The sequence below is a fragment of the Petromyzon marinus genome, chromosome 10 (genome assembly GCF_048934315.1).
Source record: "Petromyzon marinus isolate PM22_M1 ecotype Great Lakes invasive population chromosome 10, UKy_Petmar_22M1.pri1.0, whole genome shotgun sequence".
Classification (NCBI taxonomy): domain Eukaryota; kingdom Metazoa; phylum Chordata; class Hyperoartia; order Petromyzontiformes; family Petromyzontidae; genus Petromyzon; species Petromyzon marinus.
Genome location: NC_133676.1, coordinates 16,411,930 through 16,431,433, shown reverse-complemented (window position 1 = coordinate 16,431,433; position 19,504 = coordinate 16,411,930). Strand labels below are relative to the sequence as shown.

General features: G+C 40.4%; 1 protein-coding gene across 1 annotated transcript; it reads left to right on the top strand.

Moving 5' to 3' along the window:
• The first annotated feature begins 382 nt into the window (after positions 1-382).
• Positions 383-18,263, top strand: PA2G4 (proliferation-associated 2G4). Its single transcript, XM_032951053.2, has 13 exons — positions 383-556; positions 5,259-5,387; positions 7,040-7,145; positions 8,565-8,634; positions 9,205-9,297; positions 10,052-10,115; positions 11,731-11,809; positions 12,245-12,323; positions 13,573-13,706; positions 14,216-14,310; positions 15,224-15,351; positions 16,719-16,772; positions 18,095-18,263. Exons 1-13 carry the CDS (start codon positions 472-474, stop codon positions 18,149-18,151), a joined length of 1,173 nt encoding a protein of 390 aa, XP_032806944.1. The 5' UTR covers positions 383-471; the 3' UTR covers positions 18,152-18,263.
• Positions 18,264-19,504: the final 1,241 nt, after the last annotated feature.

Below are 19,504 nucleotides of genomic sequence, written 5' to 3'. Positions count from 1 at the left end.
CGGTCCACAAATACGAAGGAATCGTCACGTTGATGCCACTTCGCTACTCCTGATGCTGCGGCTACATGGGCTTGAACCACCTACAAAGTGACATTGTGGTCTTGGTCGCTCTGCTTCTACACGCCAGCGGCCATAGGGCAACAATAAGAATGTCAAACTTGATTAAAATTTATTTTCTTTTTACGTGACTTTACCGAAAGAACCAGAGTAATAAGGAGCTCATAATCGAGGATTTTGGATGAGATCGCGTGGCACAGACCCTGCTCATTAACATAATTTATGCAACTTCCGGCTTTTGGGGGGGGGGGGCGGTGATGGACGGAGGCGGGGCGACAGCATTTTGGCGCGAAAAGAAACGGGGTTGGGGCACTTCCGGCAGGGGCGCGCGCGCGCGCAAGGCACTGTGGGACGAGCACGTGGTTGTTGTTGGTGGTTGGTGGTGGTGGCGGCAGCAGCGGCGAGAGGGCGACCATGGCGGACGACGATGGGCAGGAGCAGACGATCGCCGAGGACCTCGTGGTCACCAAGTACAAGATGGCAGGGGACATCGTGAACAGTTGAGCGATGGGTGACGGCGGCGGCGGCGCCACGCGCGTGGTGGGGGCGCTGTTGTCGCTGCGCTGCGCGCGATGAGGGTGGTGGCGCTCGCTCGCTCGCCTGCCTGCGTCGTGGGGGCCTGGTGGTGATTGCGAAGGCCGCACACGCGGTCTGCAGTCGATAGGCGAGGGAGAGGTTTCGGTTTTTGCCGCGGTCGTGTCGGTAGCCGCGACGTTGGTTGTGATCGCGAACAGAGAATGAAGAGTGATTGCAGCGTTGGTGAACGGGGTTGAGTGATTATAAAAAAAATGGAAAAGCTGCAGTTTGGCTAAATAAACGTGGCCCTGGCTCATGGTGAGCTTGCTACTGCTAGGCCGCGCGTCTCGTTAAGATAGCGCGGAGTAGCCCCTCCGGGTCATTTATTTAACCATCGAGTAGTCACTGCCGCTTTCTCTCCATGCGCATAGAGACACTTCAGTATCGAGTCAGTCGTTTTTAACCATTTTACATTCACTGTTCCCTTGACTTGGCATCCGATTCGCTAAGCCCTTTTGTTTAGCCACGGAAATACTTCCCATACCGATGACAGCCTCCCTCTGCCATCGATATTCAACTTCATGCGTGCTCGCTGACAGTCGCCGCTACTGTATTTAATAACCAAGCAAACCCCTAGATTCAACCATTCAGTAATTTTACCGTAACAATCCACTGCCTTCTGATTTTATTTATTTTATCTTTACCGAGAGACACTGCGCTTTTATGAAATTCGAGTTTCGCAATGTAATTGTGCTGAAGCAAGTGAGAACTCCAGATACCAGGGTAGTTCTCATTTGCAACAATTACTCAGGTAATTGCGTAGTCTGGAGTAGGGGTCAATAATTGCTATCTGTGGTCCCAATTCAGTATATCCTCAGTTGAGTCATCACTTGCATATATTTTAATCGTCCACGAATATGTTTTTATTAACAATTGGGATACTGTACTGTCCCCGCATACAATTATTGTCGGTGCACATTTGAACACGGACTGTATCCTTTCTCCACTAAACACTGCTCCTTTAACCATTACGATCCCACTGAGGACCATTACACGTGTTTAACCTCTGTAACAATTGAAAGACTGCTTCTGTTAAACCATGTTCAGCCCTTAGAACTTCTGCCCGTCGCACATGGTTACAGACACACGCCATTACCAAGTAGCAACAATTGTTTTGCTGGAATTGTGTAGCAAATTTACGATTTTTGCAACAACGGATGTTTTAGAGTCGTGCCGAGTATTATTCACTCCAGGTGCTGGGGGTTTCAAAAATTCGCTGGTTGACGATGGCCTCCTCCAGCGAATGATGATGGATCGTGGTCGTTATGAGTTCTACAGTAGATGCTTGTACGGATTAAAAAAAAATCCCTTGCCCAAATTATCGGACGATTGGGGATGGAGTCCAACGTCAGGTTCTGAGTCCAATCTTAGGGTGTGTGCCAATTGGGTTTAGTAGTAGCCAGAGCAATATTATTTATTTAATGGCTCATCTCCCTCTCACCTGGTTTTAAAGTAATTGAGTTTCTGCTGTAGTACTCGGTGCAGTATATTACTATGTTGGTTGTGGGTCACATGTTGACCTTGAAAGTTGTGGCTGTGCCCTGTGGTGTGCAGTAGCCGATTATAATCGGCCGGATAATGGACAGGTGTTAATTTACCCATGGCTCGCAGTGACATTTATCCGATAGAAAATACCGTATAGGCCGTCTTCGTTCTTGCAATGTGGCTCAGAGGCCTGTTTCTGAAGAGTGAGCCAGTAATCCTGACACTTTTGAGTTAATGAGTTTGTTTTAAGTGCAAGGCGTTACTGTTGGTGATCTTGCTGACAAGATCATCATCGGTGACAAAACACTTGGAATGTGATGTTTATTAGCTTACGTTTTATAAAGATATTAGATGACTGACATTTCGTAAATGTGATTGTATGATACTATTCAACTTTTGTTTAACCAGGTAATTAGCTATAGTGGTGGGTGTAGGGTTTGACATTCTTTTACACCACCTATCCCCCAAAAAACTGCTATATTTTGTTGTTAAAGTTGTGTACCATTTAACAGTCTTTCACGACCAATTTTATTCATAACGATTTTTGGGTTAGATCGTGTGTACAATATTACTTTAATCGCATGTATTGAAATGGTATGGCATGGCTGTTTTTTTCTTAATTCGTATACTTTTTAGCTTTTATGTCAGCTGGAGGCACTAGTGAAACCCAGAATATCACACGATTTTACATTGCATATGTGTCTTTATACTAGAAACTCAAGTTTCCAAAGGAATCGGTACTATCCCACAATAGAAATTAAAGCTGGTAGCAGCCCAGTATGCCAGATCATTACACCTTGTGATGCTGCTACTGTACTCGATTATTACAAAGTGGGCTTTAAGCTTTGCTTACTTTATCCTATAATTGAATAGTCTGTTTTTCCAAAAGCAAAATTACGTAATTATTTACGTTAGATTATTGCTGTGAAAACTGCAGATGTGTACTCATAGCTATGCATGGTTGCGAAAGCCTACGTGTTAAACTATGTGAACTAATTTAATTCTGCTGAGGCTAAACATATAATGCATGTGTAGTGACTTCGCGGATGTCACTGTTTAATGCCGACCCCAGAGAGGCACGGCGTGCGATGTATTGACATCGCGGGCACCACGTGTATGTGGGTGCAGTACCGGCCCTAGAGGGGCTCGGTGAGCGCTGACTGGCAGTGCTGGATTGGCACCACACTCTGCGTGCAGTGCCGACCTCTACAGGATAGGGTGTGAGAGTGCCGGCCATGGGAATGGGGTTACTACCGTAAGTGCCATGGCACTCTGGTTGACCCCGAAGGACACGTGACCGGTAAAGTCTCGAGGGCCCCCAGGTGGGGGCGAGGGGTGGTCACGTGTCAGGTCCGAGATCCAGCTCGAGGATTCTCGAAGGTGGTCTTTGCCAAGGGCAGAGCCAGCCACCCCGCAGAGGATATAAGCCGGGTCCCCGAGAGGGACCGGTGGCAGTTGTTCATCCTGAAGATTCAACGTTCTACGTCCTACAGACTCTCCAACATGTGGACCTGGACCCGAGCTGTCATCCGGTCCATTGTAGCTACTTACGGTGTAATTAGTGTAGTTAGCCTGGTGGTCCACCACCATTGGTTATTATCTAGTTAAGGGGCAGTTACCCCTTTGTGTTGGTGTTAATAAATGTGTTGCCTCCAAAGAGAGTACGTCTGCGACTCGGTTGAACTCACTACACGTGTATAATTTACGTGGACTTTGGTCAATTATCAATTTCATGAACAGGGAATGTCGACTTTGGAGGAACTCAAATGTGTTATTCCCAACTGTGCACCTCTTTGAATAATTCACATTGGCAACATGTATATCTATATATTCCTTTTTAACATTGAGTGTGAGAAGTTCTCAGAAGGAAAGCCACATTTGCGTAATTGAGCCCACATTAATACATTTGTAGCTGTCTACATTGATGCAGGTGATTGGCATAAGTTGTGGTCTCAACTGAAAATACAGTTGATGGATCTATACCCACTGCTGATGGGTAATATCTGTGTGGGACTGATAAAGCCCAATGCCAACTGCTGCAAAGTGTACATTAATAATTCATGACCTAATTTGCCATAGATCTGTGCATGTCATGCTCCAAATTCCAATTGGACCACCATTAAACAACATTCATTCCAACATTGTTCATTGCTGTTGGTATCCAATTGTAAATGCAAATTTTGCTTAGATTTAATGCATGATGCCATGTTTCTATAATAATCTTCTCGAGTGAGATAAGCCATCATACAGGTCATAAAGTGTGCAATTTATGCCACAAAATATGCTAAAAAGGTCCCAAAATAACTATAATGACCTGATGATGTTTTTGAGTCATTGGCATTACTGCTAAAGGTTTTTTTTTTGCAACATTATGTTCTGTTTGGATATAGGGAGGAAATGGCCATCAAAACAGTGTGTTTATAATGTATTTTATATGGTTATTAAACGAATGGATAAATGTGGTTGGGTGGATCTAATGACTAAGTCAAGAGTCATGGAACCATAGCACTTGAAGTGTGGCTTAATTCCTGGGCTGCCACCCAACAAACAATTTTGTGGTAGTGGTGAGTTTTGATGGTCAGTTCAGCATTAACACATCACAAAAAAAATCAACGAAAATGCAGTTTTCTTTTCATTTAAAGCTTTGTGACTGCAGGGATTCATATTCTTGGTTCTTTCGGTAAAGTCACGTAGAAGGGAAATAATAAAAATATAAAACAATAAAATTATCACGACGTTTTCGACTGCAATACAAGCAATCATTATCAGATGTGAAAACCACAGTAAGAAAATTTGAAAAAAGTGAGAATTTTATTGTTTTATATTTGTATTATTTTATTGTTTCCCTTCTACGTGACTTTACCGAAAGAACCAAGAATATTTTGATTTAAAGCTTTCGTGGCTGCAGTACAAGAATATGTAGTTTTTATGTTGAGTTTTTTGACAGATATTCAGTGAACACTCAAATTCATGGAAGAAATTGCACTTTTCCATTCTGGGATCCCCATTGTTCACTTTCGACAATTTGGTGTAGTTTTATTCACCAAGGTAGGATAATATATAAAAAGCATTTTGTAGTGCTTATTGACAATACTTCCTCCTCGGTGTGCGGGATTGTGCTATCTCTTTGCTTTTTTCAGAAATCATGAAGCTGCTGGTGGAAGCCGCCAAGGGTGGGGAGTCGGTGAGGAATATGTGCGAAAAGGGAGACAACCTAATTGTGGAAGAGACGAATAAAGTGTTTAAGAAGGAAAAAGAAATAAAGAAAGGTAAGCACATCGAACACCCCATTCAAATACATTAAACTCGAGACTATGATGTACTCCCTGTGTTCCTTACCCAGTATGGTGGGTTGTAATGCCTGCATTTTTTTTTAGTCTTTTAATTATTTCAACAACGTCTATGTAATTGTAAAGGTATTTGGCTCTAAGAAGACAAACTTTGGGAGCTAGAAACACTTTCACGAGACCTCATCTGACCCATGCGCATACTGACATACCACTTTTTCTGCCACATGATAAAGTTTTTCCCAATCAATTTATGAAAACAAAAATGTAAACTATGATATCTTCTGGTGACTTTGCTATTAAAAAAATTGCTTGTTTTAATATGTAAGTTAGCTGTAATGTGATTTTATTTCGGGGGGAAAACTGAGGTAAGAAGAGTTTCCTTCATTTCCGGGGCTGAAACTTTGCAATCCTTTACAGTACAGCTTGCAGTTTATTGATACTATTTCATTGGTTTGCAATATTTCCACTTTAGACCCCATGTGGCCACTCTCTTCTCTCTTGTGTTATTTGAAAGAGCTACATGTGTTTTGAATAGATGGGATTTTCTTTCTAGACATTTAACTTGGTATATAACACTAATGTCATGCGATTTAGGTTACTTAATACATTTTGATTTAAAGCTTTCGTGACTGCAGGGATTCATATTCTCGGTTCTTTCGGTAAAGTTACGTAGAAAATGTTCTTGCTGTGGTTTTCACACCTGATGATGATGATTGCTTGTGTTGCAGTCGAAATGCCGTGATAATTTTATTGTTTTATATTTGTATTATTTGATTGTTTCCCTTCTACGTAACTTTACTTAATACAGTTAAGAAAATGAAAGCTGCTTTAATTATCGTGGGGTTTTCATTATTCTTAACCTTGTAGATTAAAGTTAAGTGAACGGAACAAACATGAACCAGCCTGATTTTGTTTTTGCTACACTCTACATTACTCTAGTTAAAATAATTATCACGATCATATATGACATGATCTTTTCGGGATCACTCTTAACTTCGTTCAGTCGTATGGAAGTGTTCAGCATTTTTCAGGAAATAGGTGGTGCACAAATAACTTAGCCTAAACCGTGCTAACATGTATGGTACATGGCATTAAAACCCACCATAACTTTGCAGAACACGAATCTTTTGAAAATTCCTACCTTGATGTGCAAGTCAACATGGTGTCACTGGGTTTTACTATTGTATTTCACATGTCTTGGTGAGCACATGTTTCTTTTGCAGTTGAATATTTTTAATTGGACTCTATCACTCAAAATGCTTTAATGCCGATAAATTAATAAAAAACAGGGCTGCGTGAATTCTCACCAATAGTTTTGACAGGTGGGTGATGAAGCATTAACGTGTTTAAATAATGCACTGTTTCCATAGATAACATCATTACAACTTTTGAGAGCATTGAACTTGATTTGTTTAAGATCGATGCATTAGCTAGCCGATGTAACAAATTTGAAACTTGATTTCTTTTTCCTCACCGTGCCACATGCGATTGACTATAACCGTAGCATTCATTCACCTTTGCACGCACCGCTTGGCACTACTGCCGTGTAGGGTTTACCTGTCTGCAGAGAATTTTGCAAATGTGGTTTGATTAGTGCATGAGCCTAATGGAACATGAACTTTGTTGTTTAGGCATTGCCTTCCCGACCTGCATCTCTGTGAACAACTGCACCTGCCACTTCTCTCCACTCAAGAGCGATCCTGACTGCACCATGCAGAATGGGGATCTGGTCAAAATGTACGCTACATAATAGGCGTTATCTCAAGCAATGTGCTTCGTGCATGTAATCGTAATTTTGGTGTTGTGCCCAGGAGCCCTTCAAGAGCAGGAAATAAAGAGTTGCGATGTTAATCAAGTTGTTAGCTTAACATAGCAATGTGAGGATGTGTAATGTGGTTTGTCGTAATCTTTAAAGAGTTTTAATGTCCGTGTTCAACCAGGGAGTTGTATTGAGACATCCAGCCTGCTCAGACAAGCTTCCAATGCAGATGTAAACTAAAATCATTTTTCTAACTTTAGAGACATCCAGCCTGCTCAGACAAGCTTCCAATGCAGATGTAAACTTAAATAATTTTTCTAACTTTAGTCATCTTATACAACCTTTTTACATGATGTATCAAATATTATAAATGAAATGTTTTGCGCACTCAAGATGCATTAATTGTGTAATTTTTATGGTTTCCATACTCTTTGGTTCTTTCGGTAAAGTCACGTAGGTATAAATAAAATAAAACAAATCACCACGTTTCCTTTGCAACACAAGGTATTTTATTTCTACCTATGTGACTTTCCCGAAAGAACCAAAGAGTGGATTCCTGCAGTCACGAAAGCTTCAAATCGAGATTTTTATGGTTTATTAACATTAAATGTGTGCGCAAATGATAAGCTGATGTTACACGCATGCAAATGGAACAAACTTATACAAAGGGAATGTTATGTTAAGACGTATTTACTCGGAACAATGCAATCCCCTTTTGTCAGACAGTGGTCTGTGGAAGCAGATGCATCAACCACCATTGATGTCTTTTCAAGTCCCATTTTAATTTAAAACATTAACTGGAGCACTGTCTGAGAGTCGAACACCTTTTTTGTTTTATTTCCAATTTGGCATTTAGCCAATTTTCAGTGCTAAACCAAAATTAATGTGACAGAGTTTTTTTGCAGTCATTGATGATGACACTGGGAAAATTTACTTTATAAAACCACGATTCCCACCCAGCCACATTAGTATTGTATTAAGTATGTTGTAATGGTTTTAAATTATGGGGTTTATGTTATAAGTGTATTACTATAGTTATGGTTGCTTAATCTTTGCTGTGCCTTCAGGTCCAACCTTTGCAACATAATATTTAGGTGTTAATGTGTTTATCTGGCTAAAATATTTCAGAAAATCGATTAAATGTATCACATTTCCTTACAAGTTACTTTTTTTATATTGCAATTTTTTTGTAATTCTATGCAATGTATATGCACCAAGTACAAACTAAATATTTTTTTCTCAACATTTCATTTAATAAATGGAACACGTTAAATGTTTACTGTTAACATCCAATGAAATAAAATACATATTTAATAGCAACATTTTTTTGTTTAGGATATATATATATTTCAGGTAAACCATGCTTTTTTAAATTTGGTAATGTTCTTTTATTTCAGTGACCTTGGAGTTCATGTGGATGGGTTTGTTGCCACGGCTGCGCATACTTTCATCATTGGCGTTTCCAAGGTAACGTGGCCAAAAAAATCAGATTCCTGGTTAATATAAATACAAGTGCGCTAGCCATGTCAGCATTTTACACACAATCGATGGTTAAGTTCTCAAATTTGCCCGGTAATGTAGCCAAGAAATAGGGCATGCTTTTAAAAAGTTGCCATGTAGTTATAAAGTTTTCTTTCAATGTAGTTAATTGATATATTTAATTAATATAAATAAAGAGCTCCACATTAAAACCATGCGTATTTTTGTAAAACAATTATTTACACGTGATTATTTTGAAAACTTCTACAGAACAATTAAGTAAAGTTATACTTAGTCAAAAGTACATAATGATGAACTTTTTATTAGGAATAATCATCACGCCTGTACGGTCACCAAAATGAGGACCAATTTGTGGGAAGGCAAGTTGGGTTATCTTTTGGAAGAGATGGTTCCTTACGAGGTGAATGGGGCATTTCCACCACTGACTGAGAACGTCAATGGGCATGAGCCCCTCCGGAATGCTCGTTGAGTTTGGAGAGAGGCACCGTGACTTGACTTGTTAAATGTGCTGAAAATGCATTTTACTGTCGGGAACAGGAAAATCCAGCCTCGGACAGGAAAGCGGACGTGGTCAAGGCGGCGTACCTGTGTTCGGAGGCGGCATTGCGGCTAGTCAAGGCTGGGACAGAGGTACCTGAACCAAAGCCAGGGCATCTCGGTTGGGCCGTTTTGCGTTGTATAGAAATCCTTTGCGTCTATTTGCCTTTTTCAACAAGTATCAGTTATTTCATAGTTAAACAATAATTTGTGAAATTTCACCGTTCAAAGCGGCAATTATTATTGGTACCCAGTGTATTTTGGCCTCCCTGGAAGAAGCAACAGACAATGGCACAAGTTCATACTTTTGTCATTAATGCTTGGAAGCGGATAGTGCACCGAGCTATGACATCGCTGGCATTACTGATTAGTCCTTCGGCAAAGCGATCTAAATCACGCTCTAACTATATGATGCTTCACAGAGTGACTAAATTATGCTTGTGGCGAGCAAAACAGCTTTGTGTGTGGCAGCAATTGCCCAGTTATCGGACTGGAACGATTATGTGAATCCAGGATTAACATGAAATTGCACCAGTATATCCCAAGCCACAGTGTTGGCCATTTTTTTTGCAAATATTCAAAATAGATGGTTAAATGTCCCTTGCATCGCTACACATGCCAAAGATAAAAAGCACATAATGTATTGTTATTGTGTTAATGATGGGCATTTATAGTTAATACTTCTATGGTGTACAGCATGTTGAAGGTATCCATGTCTGTTTATGTTGATGTGGAAGCTTTTTTTCATGAGAAAGTGTATAAACAATGATTGTGCACTTAAATGCGTGTTTTGTATTTTCAAAACTGCTTCACAGACGTCACAATTCCACGTTGTTTTGAATTTCAGAACACTCAGGTGACTCAGATGTGGAATAAAATGGCAAATGAATTTAAATGCACCCCCATCGAAGGTGAGACTCATTTCAGATGTGGTGATGTGCACCCACATGTGGAGTGTTTCTGCATTGCTTCACCAGCTCTACTGTTTAGGTTGGATGGACATTGACTTCCCAATCACATACATAATGCTACTACTGCCATGGCTGTTTGTTCAAATGGTGTCACGTGAAGTAACATGTAATCTAAACACGCATTATTTAGTAGATGCATACCTAGCCAGTGTAACCTGGGCTGGCCAGCACGAGGTAAAAGCATTGTTGCTGAGAAAATGCATTTGAATAAAGTACAGTCTTGCGATCGATTGGACGTTGATTGAACCATGATTTTCCTGACAAATGTATGTTTGAACTATATGCTACTTGCATTTGGATTGCAAGGCATGAGAGCAGTCTTAAAACTCATCCAAACCCAGCTTGAATTCCATCTCACCTGGATTGTTCTCAGTGCACCTTTAATGTCCACGTACGTTCTATTCTGGACCTGTCACGATGTCCGGTCCATTATGAATTACCATTTTTGAGTTGAATATGTAGGCTTTCGTGACCAATATCCATAGTGGTTTTTTGGTTGGATCGCACAAATATATAAATGTGTCGTTAAAACCCGCCACCACCCGACACAGCCAACTAGTAAGGGCTGTCACGTAAACAGAACGTGCCAGTTTGTCACTAGTACAGCACACCGGTGTGTTGGAGAGCCAAGCCACGATATTTACAATCTGAGTACGACGTTTCGCCAGTAATTATAACTAGCTTCATCAGGCGATAGCCAGATTTGTGGAGAAGTCTTACTGTTTCGTTCCTTTGCTAGAGGCGTAGATGTGGTGACCATCCTTCTGCGCTCTTGCACAATTGGGGGGGGGGGGGGGGAGGATTACTGAGTCAACGTACATGATGCATGTACGTTATGCGAGCCCTTTGAACTTGTCCTTCCTGTCTATTGTTTATTAAAATAGCCCTACCAACGATAATCCCTATTGAAGTACGCTGCCCTTTGTAGGCACGCATTTAAATAACGTAGTACTTGATGATTCGCTTCTATGCAGCACTAAGACGGTAGCTATCCGAACGGTTACAGTTATTTTGATTTCTTTCAATTTCGATAGATTCTCTCATTAGTCTTGGCCAGTATTAGCTAGTTTTGCACAAAACTTCAACAAAATCAATTGACTGTCCTTGTTGGCACGCGTGTTCTGCTACTACTGACAGTTGTATTTGGGATAATTTTATATTTCTCTTCTCTTAGTCTCGTGCTCATCATTCGTCCTGTTTGCCCAACATAACATTTACCACACGTGCAGTTAATCCTGTACACACCTTCTGTTGATAGCTTCGGTAATACATCTTTTGTACCAGATATTAAGTTCTGTATTTTATGTACCGTGCCAGATCTGACTAGGATGCTTTGTTTTTCCAAACATCTAGCTAGTTTATCAGTTACTCCCGCAATGTACGGTACCATTTTTTAATTGATCAATTTGGCTATCAAGCCAAGAGCTGCATTTTTATTTGTGGAAAATGTATTTTCATGTGTAGCAAAATCATGCATATTTCAGTGAAATGTTAACAAATATTGGGTATATCACTTTAGGGTTTTATTTACGTTGCTTGGTGTGAATCTTTGCAGGCATGCTGTCCCACCAGCTGAAGCAGCATGTGATTGATGGGGAGAAGACAGTCATCCAGAACCCCACTGACCAACAAAAGTGAGCAACCTTAGAACTGCAGTCCCAATATATTTAAATTATGTATTGCTGTGGCAGAATGTGCGACTCCCAATTACACGTTTTTTAAGGTCGGCCCCTGCTTAAATGATGATTTAGCCAATCATATTCTGGGAGGGTTATCAAAATCGGGACAACTTTGTAGGAAGTCCTCTGGTCCTGTCAAGATACTGACCACCACCATGGCAATATTTCCCTTTGATGATGTTCACATACGTCATGAGTTTTACTTCTGATACCAGAATAAAAAAAATACATAACTCTGTACCGAGGCTCCCACATTGTTCTTCAGTAAAATGTGTATACCTTTGTGGGATGTCAACAGTGGATCGGCCAGGAGATAACACTTTTTGCATTAAAAAGTCTGCATGATTCCCTAATTATAGTTGTGACTTGTTAAACTTCTCACGTCTGCAGGAAGGACCATGAAAAGGCTAGCTTTGAAGTACATGAGGTCTATGCTGTGGATGTCCTGATCAGCACTGGGGAAGGCAAGGTAAGACCTCTCGGTCATTGAGAAATCTGTTGAGCCTGAACTAGCTCTCAGTCACTTATCGACCTCATATATCTCAAGGTAATGTTATGTTACTTGCTACCATAATGCATATAAAGGTCCGTTTGTCACAAACGTATTTTATACTTAAATTCAAATTACACACACATGCACACTGAAACAAAATATATTATAAAATATCCTTTAAATTGGAATTTCAAACGTTAAAAATGAATGGCTGCCAACCATCAAAGATTGTTAATTTAAGCTTATGACATTTATGAACACTAAAATGCTTAAATCAACCTATAACCGATCGGCTGCTTTCATTGCGAAATCATGATGATTGTGAACAAAAGACTTCAGATTAAATACCTCGTAATCATTCATGCCATCAACATGATATTGTTACTTGAAACGTGTATTCTTTTAACTTTGCCTCTTTATTGGTTTACATTTAGTGAAAATAGTCATACATTTTTATACATAAGTCTTGCAACAGTAATTTATTTTAATGTAATTTTTCCAATGTTTTTTTTTCATTTTCCAAAATGGACATGATATATATTTTCCGTATCAAATGGAATGTATATTTTAAGTTCATTGTATAGATAAGTTAAAAGTAAAAAAAAACATTTATGAAATAATGTTTAAAATCTGAAATTTCAATCCATTTTAGCAACCCTTAAGGACAGGTGCTTTAAGACACGAAGAAGCATTGCACTACCAACTCTGACCATATTACAACCACAAAATTTGGTGTAGATGTCATTATAGCAATAGTCTAAAATAGCTTAAAGATGAGTGCACTGGGGGGATGGCTTGTTCATAAATATTGCATCACATTCGCTATGGTCAATGTCATCAGTTGCTCATCGATCATAACCAAGATTCGCTGTGTACATTGCATAGCAATGTGGAATGAGGTAAACAACCAAGTTAATTGTTGCCAGAAAATAAAAAAAATATTTTTCAAAATGCCAAAAATTTTATTTTGCAAGATTCTTAGAAAATTTCATTCTAGGGTTCTTTGAGGCAACGTATCAAAATGCCCAGTTTAAACAGGCATAAGGGGGTTTATCAGTGTATACTGACAAAATAAATGTCAATAAAATCATAGAATGGATGACGCAGCCTTGCAAGAGAGCGTAGAGTAGCACTTTTGTGGGCATTGGTTTGCATCCCACGTCTTCCGCACTCGACAAGAAGGCGTGCTTCTTGAATGCTTCATTGGCGGCGTGTTCGACCACAGGCCCGGGAGACTGGCCAGCGTACGACTGTGTTCAAGAGGAACCCCGACAAGCACTACATCCTGAAGATGAAGGCCTCGCGCGCCTTCCTCAGTGAAATCTCCACCCGCTTCGACGTCATGCCCTTCACGCTACGGTAACCCCGTGCGGATCGGTGCGGACGGTGGGCTTGCGGTGGCTCTTGCTTGCATTCGACCTCGTGCTGGAGCCATGGTGTCTGATCGATTGTGATTAAAGGAAAGCTCTGTTCATTAAAAAAAAACCAGCGGAGCTTTGACAATGTGAAAGAGAATGTTAAAATTGTAAAGGAAGACGTTAGCATTTGTTTAGGCACTCGTTCATAGCACTGTAGTATAAATGTCAGTTCAGTAACGGATTAAACTGACGTCACTTGATTGCCATAAAGATATTATTGACTGTCATTTACAAAGTGTTTTCCCGTTGACAAACGCTCTAAACCTGAGTTAAGCTGGGTCACACAGACGAGGTATATATAAAATAGTGGCCGCTTGCTTTAATTTATTCGGTCTTAGTCTGCTCTGTGTACTCTGACTCAACATTTGTGAAAAAGAGCTTTATAACTCATCGTTTCCAGTATAAAGTGATCACTTATACCTTGTGATGTGTGTGCGCACGCGCTTACAGGGCATTTGAGGACGAGAAGAAGGCACGCATGGGGGTGGTGGAGTGCGTGAAGCATGAGCTGCTGCAGCCTTTCCCCGTGCTCTATGAGAAGGAATGTGAGTACTTTCCCCTGCTTCAGCCTTTCACATTCCGATGACATACGTGCGAGTACGTCATCAGCTTTTCTTCCGGTTTCGTTTCGACGACGTAGCTTTATTGCTACCGAGGCTCCCACAAGGCCGTGTGGGAGGGCGCGTGGCACAGTTTGGCGCCAGCTATCATAGTGCGGTCGTGTCGCTACAGTTCTCTGCGGTGAGTCCAGTGTCTTTAAAAACAGTGGTGGTGCTATGCTTGTAAATAAAATGAACGCTGACTGCTTGCGCGTTCTTAAATTCAGTGGTGAACGGGACCCACCCTGAAACTTGCAGTTGTCTTAAATTGGGAAGGGGTTAAGATAAACAACAAAGATTCACCTGTTGTATTACATTAAGCTAAAGCATAGCCATTGTTTTGGAAATATTTACCTGCGCTGCTTATGATAGACTGAGTGTGAATTTGTTAATGAAAAAATATCGTTTTAACTCGCCACCCTGCGATCTGGGTGCACACTACTGTCACAGGCACATCGACGACTCCTTCACCTCCGTGGACAATGCGAGATCCACATGACTGGCATTGTCATTATGTGCGGTTCATTTTGGAAGTCTTCACGTTAAACTGTGAAGGGAAACCTGAAAGCTGTCACCCGCAGCATTCCATTCTGGAACTAGGAGTTGAAATTTCAGAGGCAAATATTCTATTTATTTTCTAAAGTGCTGTTCAGTGCAGCCTTACCCTTAATTACTGGAATCGTGTATCAGTCGGGCTATCTCAATTTTGTGCGACACACAGATCGATCTGCCCATTTGAGTAACGTGGTCCAACATGCTGTATATTATTGCTCGGCGTATCGTGATGCCCACGTGTGCCTTGGACCTCTCCCTCTTGCACTTGCATCTGTTAACGTCACTCTTCCCCTTCCTCCTACAGCGGAGTTTGTGGCCCAGTTCAAGTTTACTGTGCTGCTCATGCCCAATGGGCCGCTGAGGATCACTGCCAACCTGCACAACCCTGAGCTGTACAAGTCCGAGCTGGAGGTGCAGGACCCCGAACTCAAGGTGTGGCAGTGACTTGGCTTCTGGACATACGGTTTCTTTGAGCGGTCTTGGTCAATTAAAATTCTCGTAATTTAACGCCTTACAATGTAGAACCTATCTTATGTGGCCCACGGGGATGATGGTCAAACTTGCAACATGCTGCTCCTGTCAGGCGCTCTTCTCTATGAGTATCTCCTGGCTGGGAGGCTAATATATCAGCATCATTGTTTTTACAGCATGTGTAAAGCCTATTTTACTTATGAAATCATTGCTTGAAACAAAAACATGCCCCAATAGACACATTACATGAAGATTGACAATTATTGCAAGACATGCACCAATTAGATAATTGCACAATATAAATTTGCTTTTGAAAATGTAACCATGTTTCTCCTTGAGTATTACATATAACACCTATCTTATTCTTTGGGTCTTTCGGTAAAGATGCGTAGATAGAAAAATAATAAAAAATAAAAATATCACGACGTGTTTCTATTGCAACACAAGCAATCGTCATCAGGTGAAACAAATATAGCCTATATTTTTTTTCACCTGATGTTGACGATTGCTTGTGTTGCGACCGAAACGTCGTGATATTTTTATTATTATTTTTCTGTCTACGTGGCTTTACCGAAAGACCCAAAGAATATTAATTCCTGCAGTCACGAAAGCTTTAAGTCAATACCTATCTTGGTCACCTCTATGTTTATTATCGGAGGCAATGTGGAAAGTGAAACTCATTGATGATTGAAAATGTATATGATGGGGCCATTCTGCTCCTCCAGCCACAGCTGATAAAATTACCAATTTTTGGCAAATCACTATTGTGTCATCCTATATATTTACTTCTGCCATGGGTATTTGGAATTTTCACCGCTGGTTTTGGACCACCACCCAGTGGTCATTTGAGCCATGTGGTCTATGCGATTTTCATGATTTTCTGTGTAGATGCATGCAACACTGATATTTCATTCAGCCTTGGTATGTGGGCAGTACAAAGTTCACTGTTAATGGGGAAACACTTAGTTCGTTTCTCGGTGACTAATCACGGCCAAAAAAAATGTGTAGTCTTGGTGAATACGTCTCAGTGGCTTTCTAATTATTGTGGTGACTTTCCCTCTTTTGTAATAATAACTCCCTTGGGAAATTAGACCAATGTTGTAGTCTCATCAGCTTAATGTGTTTCTGATCATTTGTAAGGCTACCTTAGTTGGCCATCTTAGTCATTGCCTAGAGACTTCTGTGCGGTTCATATATTTTAGCATTAATTGGGTTGTACCTTCTGGTATTTAACTGACCCTCCCCTAGTAAAACAATGTAATTTAACAAAACAGTTTGATGCAATGGCAAAGTGTACAAAAGTCAACTTCTTGAATGTTGTATTGCAGGCGCTGCTGCAGAGTTCCGCCAGCAGAAAGGCCCAAAAGAAGAAGAAAAAGAAGGTAATGAGTAATACCTTGTGTGTGTCGTCAGCCAGAGACGCATTTCATGGGATAGCTTTTGGAATTCAACACCATGTTCACACCGCTTATATAGGAATAAAGTAACCAGGCTCGTAAAACCAATGCACATTGGGAAGGCCCGTAACAATGAATGGTGGTCATGCCGCTGCCTGCCCTTGGCTTTATCCAAACCTTGGTTTCGATCATTTCCATTGTCCACATGTTATTGTGCAAGTTAAGTTAATTGCATGTAAACCTTCCTACAGCACTTTGCGTGTATTTGCTACGATGGCTTCACTCCCACACCATGTGTGAGCTAGTGGTTTTTTGGGATATACAGCAACGCACGGTGTCTTTTTGTTGCTTCGTGCCACAAGGGCAGATGTCATGCCAAGGCTTCACGTGCGCAACAGGAAAGCATTGGGACAAAACCTGAGCAACGTTTCCCTTAAAGGAAACTTGAGAATTTTAATCCTTTTTGGAAAAGCTGCTTCAAGGATCTCAATTCAGTGCTTGGAGAAATGTGGCCAAGTTTCCTTGTCACTTGTGTTTGGAAGTCGCCCAAAAGCTGGCCATTTAAGGATTCCTTTTTTTCAACAACAGGTCCTAAATACAAGACCAGTTGTATAATGACACATTTATTGAATTTGAAGTCGTTCTTACGTCTTTTCCAAACTTTAATTTGTGTGCTTTTGCCCTCTCCCCACTGCTGAAAAGCATTCATAAGAGGGCCACCCTCGAGTGCAGGAAATGTGTATTGTACATTCTTAATCCTTCAAATCGTGAAGCTAATTTTGCCAGTTTTGGGTCATGCAATTAGTGACGCACCCGAAAGCTACTTTTGTTAATTAAAATACGTCAAAAACACTTGAAGGGCAGGTCTAAAATCAGACTTGAAAGTAATGACCAAAGTAACTGTACAAATGACATGATAGTACCGTGGGCAGTAGTGCACAAACAAATTACAGCAGTGGCCTTAAAAGAGAAAATATACAACAGGCCATGTTTTGGGCAAATGAGCCTTTTCAGAGCCCATTGTCGGTGAGAAGAGCCATTGCGTGAAACATCACCCGCTGGATGGTTTTTATACTTTTCCGTTTAAGGTAGTGTTACTACAATACACTTCCATACATTTTTTTTTACTAAATTAACAATATAAACTTCATCAGCTGGCCATACCAGGTAAGTTGACGGGACTTCCTTCCATAAGACAAAGATTCTGTTAATTTGCCCGCTGGATTTGATGGTTTCAAGGAGTGTGAAGTCCATGCACTGCCTCGTGTGATGTGCTTCTCTTTCTCTCCCTTTGTTCTCACCCTCAGGCTGCCAAAGGCGTGGCAGATGCTGCGGATGAGCAGGAGGTCGCAGAAGCAGAGTAAAATTAGCCTCTTGCCTCACGTGTTCAATGGTCGGATTTGGACTACGTTCAACTTTGTATTTTTGAAGTCCGAGGAGAGAAAAAAAAAATCTTTTTTTATGACCGTAAACAAATGCGGCCAGACCAAATTTGTTTTTTTCTTTCATTTTTTTTTCAGTACAATTTTTTTCCCTGATTTTTAAACACAAGCGTGTACTCTTATGCAACGTTATACATGCTAAAAATGGAATGTAGTTTTACCCTATCTCAAGAATTAAGTTTTAAGAGTTTTGCATCAACTTGTGTTTTCTTTCTGTAAGGTTAATTCAGTGACTTATCCTACAAAATGCTTCCCTAGGCATTTGTGGTTTCCTGGGTAGCATGTAATATTTTAACTTGTCAGAGCAATTTACATTCGGTTATACTTAGCATTTGTAATGCACGTTAAATTATAACATGTCAGATGCTGTTTCCTTGTTTCGCTCAGATCAGCCATTGCGATGAAAGTGAACAAAATCATATCAATGGGGGGTGAGCCGTGTGAGATACTTCCAAAAAAGGTTTGTGTATCTATGGACCATGTGGGGGAAAACATTGTAATGCCCACAGCCTACTTGTTTCAACAATTAAACATGTTCATGTCTTGCATAGTCCTAAATGCCCTACCTCCACTTCTTCCTTAAATTCTGGAAAACTCAACGCCACATCCAGCATGGTTTTTAAAATGACCTGTAATGACTCGTTCAGCTTCTTGACCCATCAAATGCCTGGTTTCATCTGTTGCAGAAGGGGACTAGTAATACTTTCATTGCAGCATTTTAATTTGGTTAAGCACACTTTTATTTGGTAATCCGCAAGGTGTACTATGTTTTACAAACAAGCTCAGTGCTGAACAGATGTTTGATTTTAAAATTCATTTGCAGGCTCGGGATGTTATTTAAATGCTGAATTAAGTAATTTTAGTATTGAGACATTGTGTTTGCTTTTGTGACCAGCTTCTGACCTGTGGATAATTAAAATAAACTTTGAATTTGCAACAATGTAGGTAGTATTTCCATATACCTTATAGTTCAGTCTGATAACCGTTAAGTTAAATTACATCAATGTTAAACTTGACTAACTTATTTTGGGAAAACTTATTGCTATAACAATAAAAGGGAACACTGCTCATAAATCATCCAAAAACAAATTTGGTCTGGCCCAACAATTTCTTTGCAACTCAACAGAATAATACCAGCAGACTAAAATACTTTTTAAATAAAATACCATTGATAAGCATTTTGTTACCAAATTATTCTGTACTTTATAGCAGCATGCTTAAAACTCTTGTGATGTGCCTCAGGTTTATCCATTTGAATGGCCAGTGTGGAATAAT

What these genes read in the sequence shown, in the direction of transcription:
- PA2G4 (XM_032951053.2), top strand. Translation starts at nt 472, where the DNA reads ATGGCGGACGACGATGGGCAGGAGCAGACGATCGCCGAGGACCTCGTG. An exon ending in GGAAAAAGAAATAAAGAAAG is followed by an intron (nt 5,388 to 7,039) that starts GTAAGCACATCG and finishes TTTGTTGTTTAG; the next exon opens with GCATTGCCTTCCCGACCTGC. An exon ending in AACCCCACTGACCAACAAAA is followed by an intron (nt 11,810 to 12,244) that starts GTGAGCAACCTT and finishes TCACGTCTGCAG; the next exon opens with GAAGGACCATGAAAAGGCTA.